The sequence below is a fragment of the Neofelis nebulosa genome, chromosome 16 (genome assembly GCF_028018385.1).
Source record: "Neofelis nebulosa isolate mNeoNeb1 chromosome 16, mNeoNeb1.pri, whole genome shotgun sequence".
Classification (NCBI taxonomy): domain Eukaryota; kingdom Metazoa; phylum Chordata; class Mammalia; order Carnivora; family Felidae; genus Neofelis; species Neofelis nebulosa.
The window spans coordinates 58,216,794-58,233,019 of NC_080797.1; the positions used below are offsets into that span (position 1 = coordinate 58,216,794).

The window sequence follows — 16,226 nt, forward strand, 5'->3', positions numbered from 1 at the left end:
AAGTCAGTGGTCATTTTATTAGCACATGCGGAGAGGAACAAAAAGCAGTATTGACTGATGATCTACTATGTGTTGGGAACTTTGCTATCCTATTCAATGGCTACTACTTCATGGTCATATCATACTTTAAGTTTATTTAACTAAATCCTTATATCAGACATTTAGTTCATTATCAAATGTTTTCTTTTATAACCAATGCTCAGATTTAGCTTATAGCTAAGCTCTAACTATTTCATCAGTAATCAGTAATTTTTTCTAGAAATCTAATTGTATTATTGTTGATCTTTAAAATTGCCTCTGAGCTTCCCAGAAGACAGAGCAAAAAGAGAAACACCAGTTACATTGTTATTGTTGGACAGAAGGAAGCATACCAGCTCTCAGCTCTTGAAAAGGGTGTTTAGGGAAATAGTAAGGAAAGGACATTGTGGTAGGTTTAATTTTAGCACCCGGAAAAAAAAAAGGCCGGGCCCGGGGTTTGGGGGAGGGGGGGGGGGTGGCGTCTGGATTTCTACTGAGAGACCATAGAGAAGGATACAGCACTGGTGAATGTTACCTGCCTGATGCTCAGACTGGATCACCAGCCAGTAAGGTTCCCCCATGGAACCTGAGCCAAAAGCAAGCAGTAGAGGTTTTAACCGTTCTACCCATGACATTCTTACTGGCATCTCTGTTACCGAATTAAGGGCAAGAAACTTACAAAGTGGGGCTTGTTCACAGACAGCAGAGGTGTGGCCCTGGCCTGGGAGTCAGACTGGTCAGACCAGTGTATTCAAAACCCACCTCCATCACTGCTAGCAATGATGTCCTGGAAAGGCAGGATACTTTAACCTCAAGACTCTCAGGGGTGAAACAGACACAGTATTTCCTATTTCCGGAGGTACCCGTGTGAGTTAAAGGCGAAGATGTGTGCCTGGAGGAAGAGGTGCTTTCTGCCAGTCTCTACTTTCAGCCACCAAGGCTTTCTCACCTGTCACCCACCTGAGCTAGTTGGGCCAGCGCAGCAATCTGGGAGAAGTTAGCTAGGCAGACCCTATATTCACCTGCCCAAGCTCCCAGAGCAGAGCAGACCTAATCCCCTGGCTCTGGGTAACACTGCGCCCCCACTTGCCCCCAGCTCTTATGGGTGATTCCCTTCTGACTGCCGGGGGACTGCTGCTCCTCCCCAGTTGCAGGATGCATTCCCTTTCCCCAGCCCAGGAGGGAGGGGTTGCTGCCTGAGTACGTCTCCTTGTGTCTCTTCTTTGCAGGGGATGCCCCTTTCTGTACTCCTGAGCAGCACAAGGAGTGCGCAGAGCCTGCCCTAGGTCAGTACTGGGGGACAAAGGGAGTGGGAGCTGAGCTTGAGACCTCAGAGGTGTTCTGGGTGTGGGAGAGATAGGGCGGAAGGGGCACCGGAGGGGGAGGAGAGGCTGGCTGGGGCTGTGGCACTGTAGGAGCTGGAGAGGAAGGTGGAGAGGAGGCAGGAGAGAGAGAGGGGAGGAAACTGATGCAGGCGGATGAGGGCTGGCAAGGCACTGGGGGAGTGAGAGGAAGTAGAGAGGTGCTGTAGAGAAGGGGTGGGTTTCAGGGGAATGGAGAGCACTGGGGAGCACAGAGGAAGGGACAGAGATGGAGAGAGGATGAATGAACAGTAGACATCCGGGTGGGCACCGAAGGAGGTAGGGGAGGGGGGAAGGGGCAGCCGCTGTGCATTTCCCCCTCCTCCTCCTCTGGCTGGGTGCTCGTGGGTTGGAATAACTGCTGGATTCCCCCACTGGAAAACTTCAGGTGCAGGAGATCCCACAAACAAGCCACAACCCCAAAGCTAGACTCACTCCACCTGCCTGCCTCTCTCTGCACCTGGGAAGTGGTCTATGATCAAGACGAGCAGAGAGCATGTTTAAATCACAGGGACTCAAGTTCGTTCAGCAGCTGCACTTGCTGGAGCTAAGCTAGGACAGCTCTGGACTCCTGTGTCCAGATGCTTCCAGAAGGACTGATTGTGGGGGGAGGCGCCGGCCTTAGAGAAGAGTGAAAGATGTGTACAAAGACATCTCTCCTTGGAGTATGGAATCCCATGGGTAACACTGCCATGATCAGAGAGACAGAGGGAAGGAAGTGATATCTTTAGCCACCCCTTCCTAAGTGGAAGACAGGAGCAGAAAAGATGCGGGAGGTTGCCTCTAGGGACAGGAACTGAGAATCTTTGCCTGCACCCTACCCCAGCAGGCACCGGAGGCAGGCTCTGGCTAGGAAGGAGCCTCAGAGGGAATACCATTGAGCCCTGGATTTTAGATTAAATGTTCTCTCATGTTTGCCCGTGACGGGAGGCCCACTTTGTGGATGAGAACACTGAGGCTAGGAGCAGAGAAGGCTCTGGGAAGCTGAAGGGGCCAGGACTCCTGTGGAACCCATTCTCCAAAAGTGGCGCCTTTCAACAATTTTTAAAGGACAACATAATAATAAAGGAAGTGGAAGGAGAACAGGACCAAGGGAAACACAGAGTGGGCACTTTTCAAGAGCGCTCACACCCTCACCAATCTATAGCCAAAGCCCAGCTCCCCTAATCTCCGCAGCCCCGCCCCTCACTTCCCGGGGATGGCCCCTCCTCCCAGCTTCCGCGCCCCCACCTCCCCAGCGGCTGGAACTCGGGGGCCCCGCCCCCACAGCTGACTAAGCCCCGCCCCCCTCTCCCCCGCAGGTCTGCTGGCGGAGAAGGACAGTAATTACTGTCTCTGCAGGACACCCTGCAACCTGACCCGCTACAACAAAGAGCTGTCCATGGTGAAGATCCCCAGCAAGACGTCAGCCAAGTACCTCGAGAAGAAATTCAACAAATCAGAAAAATATATCTCGTAAGCTCAGTGGGCACCGGTAGGCAGAGGGAGAAGGGATGGACCCAGGAGAAACTGGGGGCAGTCGAGGAGGAGGGCAGAGGGAAGCTCCGTTTGGCAGAAGTGAACTGACCCTCGGCCGTGTGCCAAGCTCTGTGTTTAGGACTCAGAAAGTGAAGACAAAGATGATTAAGAAGCAGCCCCTCCCCCAGCCTTTAAGGAGCTTACAGTCTTGAGAGAGGAGCGAACGTCTGAATGCTTTACAGGCTGATACAGGCAGGAAGGGAGGCTGGTTGACTGCACCTCACATGGGGTTGCCCTCAAGGAAAGCTTCAGAGACTTTTTTAAAGTTTATTTCTTTATTTTGAGAGAGACAGAGAGACAGAGAAAGCGAGCGGGAGAGGGGCAGAGAGAGAGAGAGAGGGAGAGACAGACTATCAAGCAGGTTCCGTGCTGTCAGAGTCATGGAATCTGATGTGGGGTTTGAATTCCCCAACTGTGAGATCATGACCTGAGCGGAAGTCAAGAGTCAGAAGCTTGGGGGCGCCTGGGTGGCTCAGTTGGTTAAGTGTCCAACTTCAGCTCAGGTCATGGTCTCGTGGCCCATGAGTTCCACTCTGTGCTGACAGCTCAGAGCCTGGAGCCTGCTTCAGATTCTGTGTCTCCCTCTCTCTCTGCCCCTCCCCCACTCGCACTCTGTCTCCCTCTCTCTCTCTCTCTCTCTCAAAAATAAAATAAAAACATAAAAAAAAAAATTTAAACAAAGGGTCGGAAGCTTAATGTGCTGAGCCAGTCACATGCCCCAGCTTCAGAGATCTTGTTTAAGAGGATGTGTAGGAGTTTTCCAGGCAGGCTTGCACATTTCATTCCCTCCACCCAGAATGCTTTTCCTCTTGCACTTTACACACCTGGTTCCTCATTGTGCAGGTCTCCATTTCAAGGTCATCTCAAACAGCTAAATTAGTTCTCCTCCTTTTCAATCTCTGTCCAAGCACTCTGGTGTTTTCCTTTGTGGCATTCACCTAAGGGTGTCATTTCCATGTTATCGTGTGTGTGTGTGTGCCCCACTAGACGGAAAGCCCCCTGAAGGCTGCAGCCTTTCCTTGTGTTCGCTGCTGTGGAGGGTCTGGCACAGAGCTGGCATTCAAAAAAAATGTCTTTTTTTTTAAATTTTTTTTTCAACGTTTTTTATTTATTTTTGGGACAGAGAGAGACAGAGCATGAACGGGGGAGGGGCAGAGAGAGAGGGAGACGCAGAATCGGAAACAGGCTCCAGGCTCCGAGCCATCAGCCCAGAGCCTGACGCGGGGCTCGAACTCACGGACCGCGAGATCGTGACCTGGCCGAAGTCGGACGCTTAACCGACTGCGCCACCCAGGCGCCCCTCAAAAAAATGTCTTTTAACAGAGTAAATGAATGGAAGTCATGGGAGCAGAGGTGTCCCAGGCACAGGGCAGACAAGAGAATGGCCAGAGGGAGCTGGGACAGGTGGATGTGTCAGAGCAAGAGGGCCTCGTCTCCCTGGGGGACAGGGAGTGGATTTTATCCAAAAAGAGGAGGGGGCCTCTGATGAGCTTCAAGTAGGTGACAGCCTCAACCGTGTATTTTAGACCACTGCTCTGCAACAGAACTTTCTGCCATGACGGCAGATGCACAGATTGTGTATCTCCGAGGACCAACAAGGGAGCCACTAACTGCATGTGGCTAGTGAGCATTTTAAATGTAGCCTGGGTGACAGAGAAACTGAAATGTAATTATTTTTAACGTTTTATTTATTTATTTTGAGAGAGCACACGCAGGGGAGGGGCAGAGAGACAGGGAGAGAGAGAGAGAGAGAGAGAGAGAGAGCCCCAAGCAGGCTCCGCACTGTCAGCACAGAGCCTGACTCAGGGCTCAAACTCATACACCATGAGATCATGACCTGAGCCGAAACCAAGAGTCAGCGGCTCAACCAAAGGAGTCACCCAGGCGTCCCTGAATTGTGATGTTTTCTAGCAGTTTTAGAAAGATCCTTCAGGGGGCAGTGTGGAGGACAGAAGGGAAGCCAGAAGAAAGGGAGGCGGCCTGGTAGGAGGCAGTTGTCATCACCCAGGCAAGCGATGGTGACACTTACTTTGAACGGCGCCTCGGGGAGCCCTGCATGAAGAGGAGGATTTGCTTCTCTCTCAGCAGCCGCTCCCTCCTGCCACACGGCCACCAGAGCCCATCCCGGGGCAGCTCTGGCTCAGCCGGTTGCAAACAAGGGGCACCAAAGCCACTGTGACCAGCGTCGCAGGAGATGGAGGAAAGGAGGTGCCAGGCCCTGCTGCTGAGCCGACGTTCTGCCAGCAGCGATGACTTTTCCTGCCAAGATGCGTCTTGTTAACACACCTGCCTAAAAGAGGAAAAGGGAACCCCCCGGCCAGATATAGATTTGTTCCTCCCTGAGCCTGGCAGCTGATTTGGCAGTGTGAGCGCATGGGCGTCCCACTAGGACAACCTTGTTATAAATCCAAGTAGGAGCATGGCGGGGGGCTCTCGGGAGTGGGTAGAGGCCACCCGGGAGGTCAGCTGGGGCAAGCAAGGCAAGAGAGTGAAGATCTTGTCAAGAGAGTGCTGAACTCACCTGCAGGTGGGGAGCCAGGAAGACCCTGTGGGGGGCCCAGAGACCTGGAGGCCAGAAAGGACTCGTGGAAAGCTGTCCCAAAGAGGGACAGCTGATATGTGCCTCCAGAGCACTGGGCTGGGGGTCAGGGCTCTTGGTTCCAAGGTCAGCTCTGTCGCTGACCAGCTCTAACTTTGGGCTGGTCGTTTCACTTTCCTGGGCCTCAGCCCCTCCCTCTGTCAATGGGAAAGCTGGGTTGGATGGCCTGTGTGGATCCCGATGGTCCTCACTGTGTATGGTACTGGATATTCCCTCTGCAGAGAGAACATCCTCGTTCTGGATATATTTTTTGAAGCGCTCAATTATGAGACGATTGAACAGAAGAAGGCATATGAAGTTGCTGCCTTACTCGGTATGTCGGTGTCTGTTGCACAAATTTCCACACGTCATGGTGGGGAGTGAGGGGGAGTGGGCAGGGGGTAGGCAGGCAGACAGCACTCTCAATGTGCTAATTACGCCCTCTGTCCCAGAATGGGAAGGCCTCCGGTGTGGTGGAGGTTTTAGGCTCAGCTCATGCCCCAATTTAAGCCTCAGCTTCCCCATTGACACAATGATGCAAGTGAGCTGAAAGGTCTCTGAGGGCCTTCCCAAGGCTGCCCCGTTGGACTCTGCGGTCTTCTGCCCCCAGGCTGGAGTGACAGTCCCGGGGCCGCAGCAGGAAAAGAGCTGTCCAATGGAGGGAAGGCTGAGCTTTGGGTGGTCCCCAGGCAGTGAGTGTGAGTGTAGGACTGGAAAGCAACATGGCAGCACTGGGGCCAGATGTCCCCCCTGGACTGAGAGTCCTTTGTCAAACACAAAAGAAGGGTCACACATCCCCAGATGTCTACAAACCTGACTGCCGCCCCCACTCGAGTTCACATCAGCTCCCCTGGCCGCACCACCAAATAACGGATACAGGGAGTTCTGTTTCAACCCTGCCCCCCGCCAAACTCACAAAACCCCCGGGGGTGGTCAGTTGAAAGACCTGTGCCTTGGGTCCTTCTCCCAACTCCAGCTCACTCTCAAGAGAGGACATGATGCTGTCCCTACAAGGAGAATTAGCCGCTGTTGTCCCTGTGAGTTGGACAGAGAGTGGTATCCTGGGGGAGGTGGGTGGCAGGTATAGAGGGAAGTATAGAGGTTCAGAGTCAAAGACTACTGCATACCAGCTCCGAGAATGTGGGCAAGTGGCCTCACTCACTGGATGTCAGGCCCCTCATCTGTGAAATGGGTCTAATAAAGCTGCTTGATGAGTTCATTGTGATGGTTAGCAGGGGTAAAGCCTCAGCCCACAGAAGGTCCATAAAGACTAGTTTCTGGTACCTGGACAGTCACCATGCCAGAGACCCAGGGCCCCCGCTGGTGATTCCAGGCACCATGTGAGCATTTCTGCACCTCTCCCAGGCGACTGGGGACTGGGCCACAGCTGGGACCCAGTTGGGTTAAGGTGGCTGTCATTTGGGTCTCAGACGCTGTTGCAGCCAAAAGGGACTAAGCCAAGACTCTAATGTCCTGGGCCAGAGGTAGAGGTCATGCTCTAGACATGTAGACCCAGTCACCCTGCCTCTGTCACCTCATTTCTTTTTTTTCTTTTTTTGAGAGAGAAAGAGAAAATGTGCGTACAAGTGGGGGAGGGGCAGAGAGAAGGAGAGACAGAATCCCAAGCAGGCTCCACGCCATCAGCGCAGAGCCCAATGCGGGGTTCAAACTCACAAACTGAGATCACGCCTGAGCCGAGATCAACAGTCTGACACTTAACCAACGAGCCACCCAGACATCCCTCTCCTTCATTTCCTAAAGAGAACTCAAGACAGGGCTCTCCCCATCCCCCCATATAGGCTCACAGCTCGCTCTCTCTCTCTCTCTCACTCTCGCTCTCACTCTCTCTCTGTCTTACACACACACACACACACACACACACACTGAGAAGGGCCTGAGCTCTGAATCTGTCAGAAAGGATAGCTCATCTCTGCATCTGATATGAGGATGAGATGTTCCCAGCATCTTGTTCCCACCCAGAATAGCCTGCTGAGAAATCATGCTGCCATCTGTGCCTCCTGTGACAAGAGTGCGTGCCGCTCGCAAGCACTCAGTCCCCAAGCCCGTTGGGCCCTTCCCTCACCACTGCGCAGCCCGCCCTCACTCCAGCGCACACCGCACAGGCACTCATCCACACACAGCACACCCCGCCCCAAAGCGCACACACACGCACACTATGCTGAGCCACGCACACCGGTGCACGGTGGCACAGACCCACAGACTCATCACACACACCTGTCCGTACGCACACACATGCTCACACAGGTTCCGCACACTCAGACGCACTATGCCCACCCCCACAAAGCCACACTCACGCACACTTAGACACACTCAGGGTCCCCACCCTAGACGTAAATAGCCACCTGCGTGAAGCCATCGACAGCCAGACATGCTTCTTCTACTAAACAAGCATGTGCACATGCAAAGCACCCTGGCACATAACCCACACTCACACATACTGCACACACGTGCAAACACGCACCTCACATCTGACATGAACACCTGTAAGAACCCACTCCCCAGTAACGTCCCCATGAAGAGCATCAGAGAGGGCAGGGGGGAGAGGAGTGAGGGGAACCGTTGGAGCCCAGCTCCAAGCCCACCCAGGAAGACCCCCCTTCCCGCCCTCTCTGCCTGCTCACCTGGGACTGTGGTTGTCGGACCCCACTCGGCCATAATCAGGGATTGTAATCAGAGAGGGTAGATGTGGCCAACAGAAAGTTCTCAGACCACGAGGTCAGCCCAGTGCACCCCCTTTCCCAGCACTCTCCCCGCCCAGCCCAGCAGCTAACGGTCTCAGAAGCTCCAGCTGGCAAGAACCTCACAGTTCTCTCCTCCACTCCCCTCCACCACCAAATGTCCTTTGAAGGCAAAGCTACTGAGAAGGTCAGGGGTTATCAAAACCACACAGCAGGCTGGTGGCCGCTCTCCAAACGCAGATACTCTGAGCCCTCTGTTCGACCACGCTGACTTCCAGAGCCAAGCATTTGGACTTTTGGGGGGACCCTTGGGGATCTGATAATAGCTTCTCAAATAGGGACTCTCCCACTACAAATGCCCAGGTACACCCATGTAATGTTTTGCATTCATTTCCAAAGGGTCTCCAACTGTCCGCAACTCCCACAGGAGAGTTGTTCTCAGACCCTGGTGGGTTGGAGAATCCCCTGGGAATTTAAGAATCCTGACTTTAAGACCCCAGAATCAGAGACTCTGATTTTATAGACTTGGGGCATGTCCAGGTATCTACACTGGGGGGGACCTGAAGACCAGTCAAGAAACACTTTGGTCAATGGGGCCTATATACCCCCCAGCAAGAACATCTACTCTAGGAAAAGACCAAATTGAGCATTTACTTTCAGGTGGGGGAGTTAGGGGGATGCTTCCTATGACCTTATCCCAAAGGTGAGACGTGCCCTGAGTTGGCCCTGTGGGACTCTTCATGATTGGGAGGGTAGGAAGGTCTCTTGTGCCATTGTTTCTGAGACCCACGCCCAAGGCACCTGACACATGAGTCTTGGGCTCCATTGCCCTGTCCCCAGGCCAAGACCACACACTTCTTGTCTCTATTCCCAGCCCAGAGACAAAGCGAGGCTTTGAGTGTGGTTCTGAAGGTAATTGAATAAGCCCATTAGCCTGTGAGGTCTTACAGTAGGCCCTCCAGTAAACATTTGGGTTAATTCCCATCCACACTGGGTGCTGTGCAATGAGGGAGGGAGTTGTCCAGGGCCTGACCTACCTAAGGCCCAGGCTCCCTGTGGAGGGAGGTCTGGTTTCTGAGTTCTTTGTTCACTCCTTCCTAGAAGGGCTATGAGTAAAGCCAAATCTTTGATCTTTTCTCTCTCTCCAGGTGATATTGGTGGTCAGATGGGACTGTTTATTGGTGCTAGTATCCTCACAATACTAGAGCTCTTTGATTATATTTACGAGGTAAGACTGGGGTTGTTCGTGGGGAAATGACCATATGCTGATACTCTCATCCTACGCTGATGCATGGGGGAGAGGGTGGCCTCTTTCCACCCAGAACCCACTTTCTCCTCCCTGTCCGCAAATACTGTCTATCACCAAGTCCTAGGCAGGGAGGAGGGGGTGGGTCCAAGAGAGACAGAAGCCACAGTCCTATCCCCAGGCAGCTGGGAGATCCGTGGGCTGTCCACACTTGCAGGAAGGGAGAGGAAGCATCGAGAAGGAGAAGAGCCAGAACTGAGGCCAGCTCTGAGCCCCTCCCACGCAAGACCAGCTGTGGCGGCTTCATACGTGTGTGTGTCTGCACCCACATACTCACAGCACATGCACACGCATACCCCCCACACACACACCACTCACACACCCTGGTACCACTCGTAAATACACATGCACACATATATACTACGTTCACCCAGCAGACACACACACACACACACACACACACACACACACACACATGCATGCACACATGGGCCCTCTGGGTGGCCTGTCACCTGAGTAGTGCCTATCCTGGTACAGGCAGGCTTAGAGAAGCGGCATTTCCTGACGACTTCATCAATTCTGAGGAAGCAGGAACAAAGACACACAGGCCATTTCTGGCTGTTCACAGCCAGAGATGTCCCCTCAAAAGGCAGCTGGAACAGAGCCTCTGAAAGCATCTCAAACAATAGACAGCGGCTTCTGGCTCTGAGAATTCCTTTGCTCCTCAGCCTTCCCTTCCCACCCTGTCTCCCCTGCGTCCACCAGAGCTGGGCTGGCTCCAGTGTCTCCAGAATTCCTAAGGGGGTTCCTCAGTGTTCCCAGGGCCACCAGAGTTTCGCTCCAGCAAGAAGAGCCGGCATAGCAGTGTTCTGCCTCCCAGAGAGGGCCATCCTTGGCCAAAGGCCCCTGGGGACCATTGTGGGGAGCTGGAGGACCCCGGGGACCAGGGTCCTCTGGAGTGCCACATTCCCCCTCCCGGCATGGTGACCTTGTTCCCCAAACCCAAGTCACCCACAGCCAGATCTCATTCTGCTTTGCTTATTAATTTTTGGGAAGAGTTGCTATAAAGTTACGGAAATTGCATCCTGCCAAGTAACATGTTTAATAACTGCCCCTTGTTGCTAGGAATCGAATGTTATGAACTCAGGGGGGGCCCTGGTCTTACGAACAGTGGGGCTCTCAGGCCTGGAAAGTGATTGGTAATCTCCTCCCCCAGGCCCAGCCTCAGCCCAGGCTGCTCATCCACACGCTCCTTCCACAAGAGAAAACGGTCCCCGTGCCAGAAGGGGCCTCCTGTGACCTCCTCCAGGATCTACCTCCTGCACCAAAACCTCGCTTCAGCCAAAAGATTGGGCAGGGGCTCCCAGAGCTGGTCGCTCTCCCTGACCAACCCTGTCCTGATTTTCTTGCAGCTGATCAAAGAGAAGCTCTTAGACTTGCTTGGTAAAGAAGAGGACGAAGGGAGCCACGACGAGAATGTGGTAAGAGCAGCCTGTGTGCTCTAGGTTGCTCTGTTTTCTGCTTTTGTGGGGCTGCATGAGACCAGATGTCAGGGCCTGGGCGGGGGAGACACGCCTTAACTCAGGTTGTCCAAGGACACTCCCACGGAGCCCGGGGCTTTCTCCGACACCCATCCAGAGCCTGATAGCAAGCCATGGCTGTAGCTGATACCTGGCCCAGTCTAGCTTCTCCAGGGCTGGAGCCTTACAGCTCTCATCTCGTGCCTTGGGGGAGCAGGGAGGCTCTGCTCCCTTACTCTCAGGGTGTCAAGGTGCAAGTGAGGACGTCACTGGCGCTTTACTCCTTCAGAAGGGGACGCGGAGCTCGGGGCCCCGCGAGGTTGTTACCCACATAACCGCCTCCTAGTGCGTGCCAAGTACGCGTCAGGCTCCATGCTGCAGGCCATAAGCGTACCTTGTCATTTCAGCTGTGCGGTTACCCTGGAGAAAGGTCTGTTCTCTCCATTTTGTATTTGAGGCAGTTGAGGCCTAAAAGGTCAAAGTCACCCAGGCGATGAATGGCAGAGCCGGACGCAGAGCCCCCCTGACCGCCGTCCTACTCTGCCTCTCTTCCCTTGAGCGGCCAGCGAGGCCCCACCTCTTATGGCTGTGTGCTCTCCTTCCCAAACTCAGTCTGCTCCTGGGCCTCAGCTGCCTGGTACAGGTATCTCTGGCTTTTCCCGGTTGAGACTTCGCCCTGAGAATGCCAGGCCCGTGAGGCAGCCACCACCCCCCTGGAGTCAGCAAATCCAAAGTGATCCCAGCCCCTTCCCCCCAGGAGGCCCCCGTTTCTGCTCCAGACGCCATGTCTCTACCCATCTCCCGGGCAAAAAAATCTCTGCTTAGGTTCTCCCGGGCCCCTGCAGCCTCTGTTGAATAGAAGCCAGCGTCTGTTGAGGGGAAGGCAGCGTGGAAGGGGCCGGGGATCTGCACTCAGGTCCCTACTTCCCAGCTCAGTGCCTGAGGGCAGGTGGGTTACCCCCCTGAGCACTTGTCGAGTCACAGGCACCTCAGGGACTTGTCATTTGCATTAAGAGGGACCATGCCTGTAAAGCAGTCAGCAGTGCCTAATTTACAGTAAGTGCTCAGCCTCTGTCACCTCCCCCCACTGCAGCCCCGTCCTCATCAGATCTCCCCCACACTCTTGGCACAGCCTCCTGGCCGCTATCTCTCTGCTCCCATCCCTCCCAGCCTCCAGCCCTCCGTGGCATGGGAGTCACTGGGAAAGCTCAAGGCCCCCCAGCCCCACCCTGTCCAGGGACCCGAGACTGCCAGGGGCCAGCCTAACCCTAAAGGTCCACTGGGGAGCCATGACTACTCTGGTTCTGGCTGGTTGGGAGCCTCCCCACTTCCTCCCAGGCCTCAGCAATTGGCACCCTGTGCTCCCAGCCTGGTCCTCCTCCACCCAGAAAGGCCTCAAGGGGGGACCCCAGGAGGAGGACAGGAGGGGACATGCTCCTGTCTCGGAGCTAGAGAACACTCAGATGTAGCTTTGGGTGACACATCGGGGCAGCTGCTGAACCCCATCACCAGGGCACCCGGCCCCCACCCTGGGGGCACCTAAGTGGGCAATGGTGAGGATCCTGAAGGCAGCGAGGCCCCTCCAGCCTCGGGTCCCGTAACAGCAAGCCAGCCCCTGAGATGTCTGGGGCAGGGGCCGTGGTGCCCTGGGAGAGCCCACAAGCAGGGGCCACAGTTCCCAGGGCCTAGGCTGGGCTGCCAGGGGCATCATGACAACATTTTGCAGAATGAATATCAGCACCCCCTATCTCCTTGCCTCCAGAGCACTTGTGACACGATGCCAAACCACTCTGAAACCATCAGCCACACTGTGAATGTGCCCCTGCAGACGGCCCTGGGGACCTTGGAGGAGATTGCCTGCTGACAGCCCATGGACCACCCGGCACCCTCCCAAACAGACCTTGAGGCCCAAGACCCAGGACAGGGGACAGCAGGCTCAGGTGGGATGGCCCCTGATGACAGAAGGAAGCAAGAGCCCCCTATGCACATATAGCAAACTATCTGCCAAAACCTCGCTGCGGCCACGTCTGACACGACGCGTCCTCGGGCCCCGCCGTGCGTCCCTCTTAGGAGAAAAGAGTCACACTCTGGAACTGTCCGAGAACCAACCTGCCATCACATCTCACTGCCAGATGTATAAAGCACCTGCATGCTGAGACTGCCCGCGGCGCCACCCCCTCGTCCGTCTCTGTTCATGACTCTCCTCCGTGCGCTTTCCGCCGGCCACTCTGCAGTCCTGCAGTGGGACCGGGCTCCAGCCCCAGAGCCACCCCGTGGCCACGCTGGAATCGCGACGGCACGGTCAAGAGGAAAAGCTCAGAACTCTCAGCCACATCCGGTCCCTGTGTAGTTTGTGAAGGTTCTTAACCTGCCCACAAACCCCTTTTCCTGAGCCGGCCGGTGGGCTGACCGGGGCCACCCCCACCCCCGTCCCAGCGCCTGGTGGAGGCAGGGCGGCCTGGGCGACTCCAGCGCTCATCCAGGGGACCTGCGTCATCCTGCTGTCCTCGTGACCCGGCTTGTACAGTCCAATTCTGTTTCTCTGGGGGTGGGGGGCTTGTTTTGTCTGTCTGTCAGAGATCCGTTTTGTTTTATTTCATTCTCCAGATTTGGGTTTTGATGTTCTGATTTGGTTTCTCCATTTTCTCTGGCGTTTATTTATTCGTGCTTCCGGTCACGGTCATATTAAAAGCTGGTCTTGTGGAAACAGCCGAGTCGATGCTGCTTTCCCCCCATTACTAAGGTCTCGCTCCCCAAAGCCTTTGGGAAGGGCCAGGCCTGCCGGGTTAAAACCCACAGATTATAGCCATGGAAAGTCTCCTGCAACCACGCTTACCTTTACAAAGTGTATGGAGGGTATGCACTTACATTCTATTCTAAGTCTCTAAACACTATTGATCGCAACCTTTAAACGATCTCATGACCACTGATGGGTCACAGCCTGCGGTCTGAACGACACTGCCCTGGACCATAGGCATGTGGCTCGAAGAGAACACTGCCCAGACCTAAGAACCATGAAGGAGGCCTTCCCGTCCCTCTGCACTTCGGTCCTGACTCCTCTCCCCTGTCTGTGAAGTCGGGCTGGCCTCCCTCCCACACGCCAGCCTTTCCGGAGGCTCTCTGCACCCCACCTCCTCATCCCCATCAAACAGACCTGCTTGTCCCTGCAGAGGCCACACTGGCTTTCCACCTCACTCCCGCTACTGCTGAGAGGATGTCCAGGCAGGATCAGAGGGTGGAAGTGCCTAGTGGGGAGGTGCCTGCTGCAGCAAGAGAGAGCTTCCTGTCCAGGCAGAATCTGTGTCTTCATGGCATCATGTTAATTCCAAGGGGACGGTGCCTGTAGCCTAACTTTCCCTTTCCCCACTCCCCCATCACTACCAACTCAAGGTCTCCCCTAAAGCCTCGTATGGTTGGCGCCTTCCTCCTCATGCACAGATGCGCAGAAAACACTGCCTGGCCCTTGCTCTACCTTCCAGTCTCTCACCATCATCCTCCCTCTCCCCGCCTCTCCCCTGCCCAATCCACGAGCACAAGGAAGAGGTATTTCCCCAGTGACCAAATGAGAAGAAGCAGGTAGCAGGAGCTAGGAGTGCCCGCCCCATCTCCTTCTCTTGGCAGCTGTGCTCTCTGGACTCAGTTCCCTTAATTTGAGGATGAAAATAATGTTGTACCCGTGTCTTCGCAGAGGATCCCTGGAGGCCCCTTCAGACTTGAGGCACGTGAGGCTCTGCTCCCCCTGCGCGGGGGGACAAATCAGACCAGCCACGCTCACACACGCGGTGGCCAGGAGGCAGATGGGACACAGCATCCCTGAGATGTCTCCTCCCAAGCACCCTTTCAGCACGGGGATGCGCAAGGCTGTTGCCAAAGCTGGGCTTTAATCCTTAGGGACTGAGTGCAAGGTTGCTGGAAGGCGCCCTGTTTTAGTTTTCTGTCGCCACTGTAACAGGTTACCACAAACACGGTGGCTTAAAGCACAGATTTATTGTCTCCGGGTTCTGGAGGTCAGAAGGTGGACACAGTTCTCCCTGAGCTAAAATCTAAGTGTCAGCAAGGCTGTCTTCCTTCCGGAGGCTCAGGAGGAGAAACCGTTTCACCTTTTCCAGCTCCCAGAGGCCACCCACGTTTTGTGGCTGGTGGCCTCTGCCTCCATCAGCCAACCTGGCAATGATGGGTGGAGTCCTTACAGCACACAACCGTGACCTCCTGGGTCACATCTCCCTCTATCCCAGACCCTCTCCTGCCTCCCTCTTCCACTTTAGAGGGACTCTTGTGATTAGATCAGGCCCTCCTGATAACCTGTGATAATGTCCCCATCTCAAGGTCATTAACTTAATCACACACTTCAAAGTCTCTTTTGCCATGTAGAGTAATATATTCACAAGTTGCAGGGATTAAGATGTGGCCGTCTTTGGGGGCCATTATTCTACCTACCAAAGGCCCTTTGGACCATATAGACTATGGCTCTCATTTTCCAAATGAGCAGACCCAGGGGTGGGAGGGTGGGGAGGGTGGGTGATGGGTATTGAGGAGGGCACCTTTTGGGATGAGCACTGGGTGTTGTATGGAAACCAATTTGACAATAAATTTCATATATTGAAAAAAAACAAAAACAAAAACAAATGAGCAGACCCAGGAGAGGCGGGGAGGGACTTGCCTTGTGTCACACAGTGAGTCGGTGGCCATGCCAAAGCTATACTCCCCAGCTCCCAGGCTCATAATTCCATTCTAGACCCACCAAGATGACACAAAAAAAGAAGCACTGAAAGTAATCATTTTTCCAGACTTTCCCAGGGAGTGTGGAAGTCCCTCTCCTTAGACAAACACATGCCTCACTGCATCAGGCTGGAAAATATCCTACTGGTGCCTAGACTGTCAGATACAGAGGAACAGCAAATGTCCTCAGGCTGCTCCCATCGGGGACAGGAACAAATGAAATTTCTAATCAGTGAGTTGGGAATCTATTGGAGGTTTCTGCCTTGTTCCAGTTTAACAGTTTCATAAATGTTTTAAAAATCTATATCTTAAGTTGCAATTTGAACTGCTTCATTGGATTTCTGGCTTCCTTTAAAAAAAAAAAAAACAACTTCAGATCAATCTGTGATGGAGCACAGAATATTCTCATGGATTTGGATTGCTTCATGGCTCACCTACATACACACCCCTTCCAATTTGGGGATTCTGGTTTTGTTCATCTTGGAGCAGGCCTGCATACTGAACCAGTTTAAAGGGAAAGAGACAGGAAATTTGAAAGAGTAAATTAATAGCCAGCTGCTGATTGCT

The 16,226-nt window shown here is 54.1% G+C and overlaps 1 protein-coding gene across 1 annotated transcript in view; it reads left to right on the top strand.

Moving 5' to 3' along the window:
* Nucleotides 1–15,402, top strand: part of ASIC2 (acid sensing ion channel subunit 2) — a 269,391-nt gene extending 253,989 nt beyond the window's left edge. Inside the window, exons 5-10 of the mRNA XM_058703609.1 lie at nucleotides 1,248–1,304; nucleotides 2,681–2,834; nucleotides 5,718–5,809; nucleotides 9,323–9,402; nucleotides 10,833–10,901; nucleotides 12,703–15,402. Of these exons, the coding sequence (XP_058559592.1) occupies nucleotides 1,248–1,304; nucleotides 2,681–2,834; nucleotides 5,718–5,809; nucleotides 9,323–9,402; nucleotides 10,833–10,901; nucleotides 12,703–12,804 (554 nt within the window). The 3' untranslated portion in view covers nucleotides 12,805–15,402. The remainder of the gene's footprint in view (nucleotides 1–1,247; nucleotides 1,305–2,680; nucleotides 2,835–5,717; nucleotides 5,810–9,322; nucleotides 9,403–10,832; nucleotides 10,902–12,702) is intronic.
* Nucleotides 15,403–16,226: the final 824 nt, after the last annotated feature.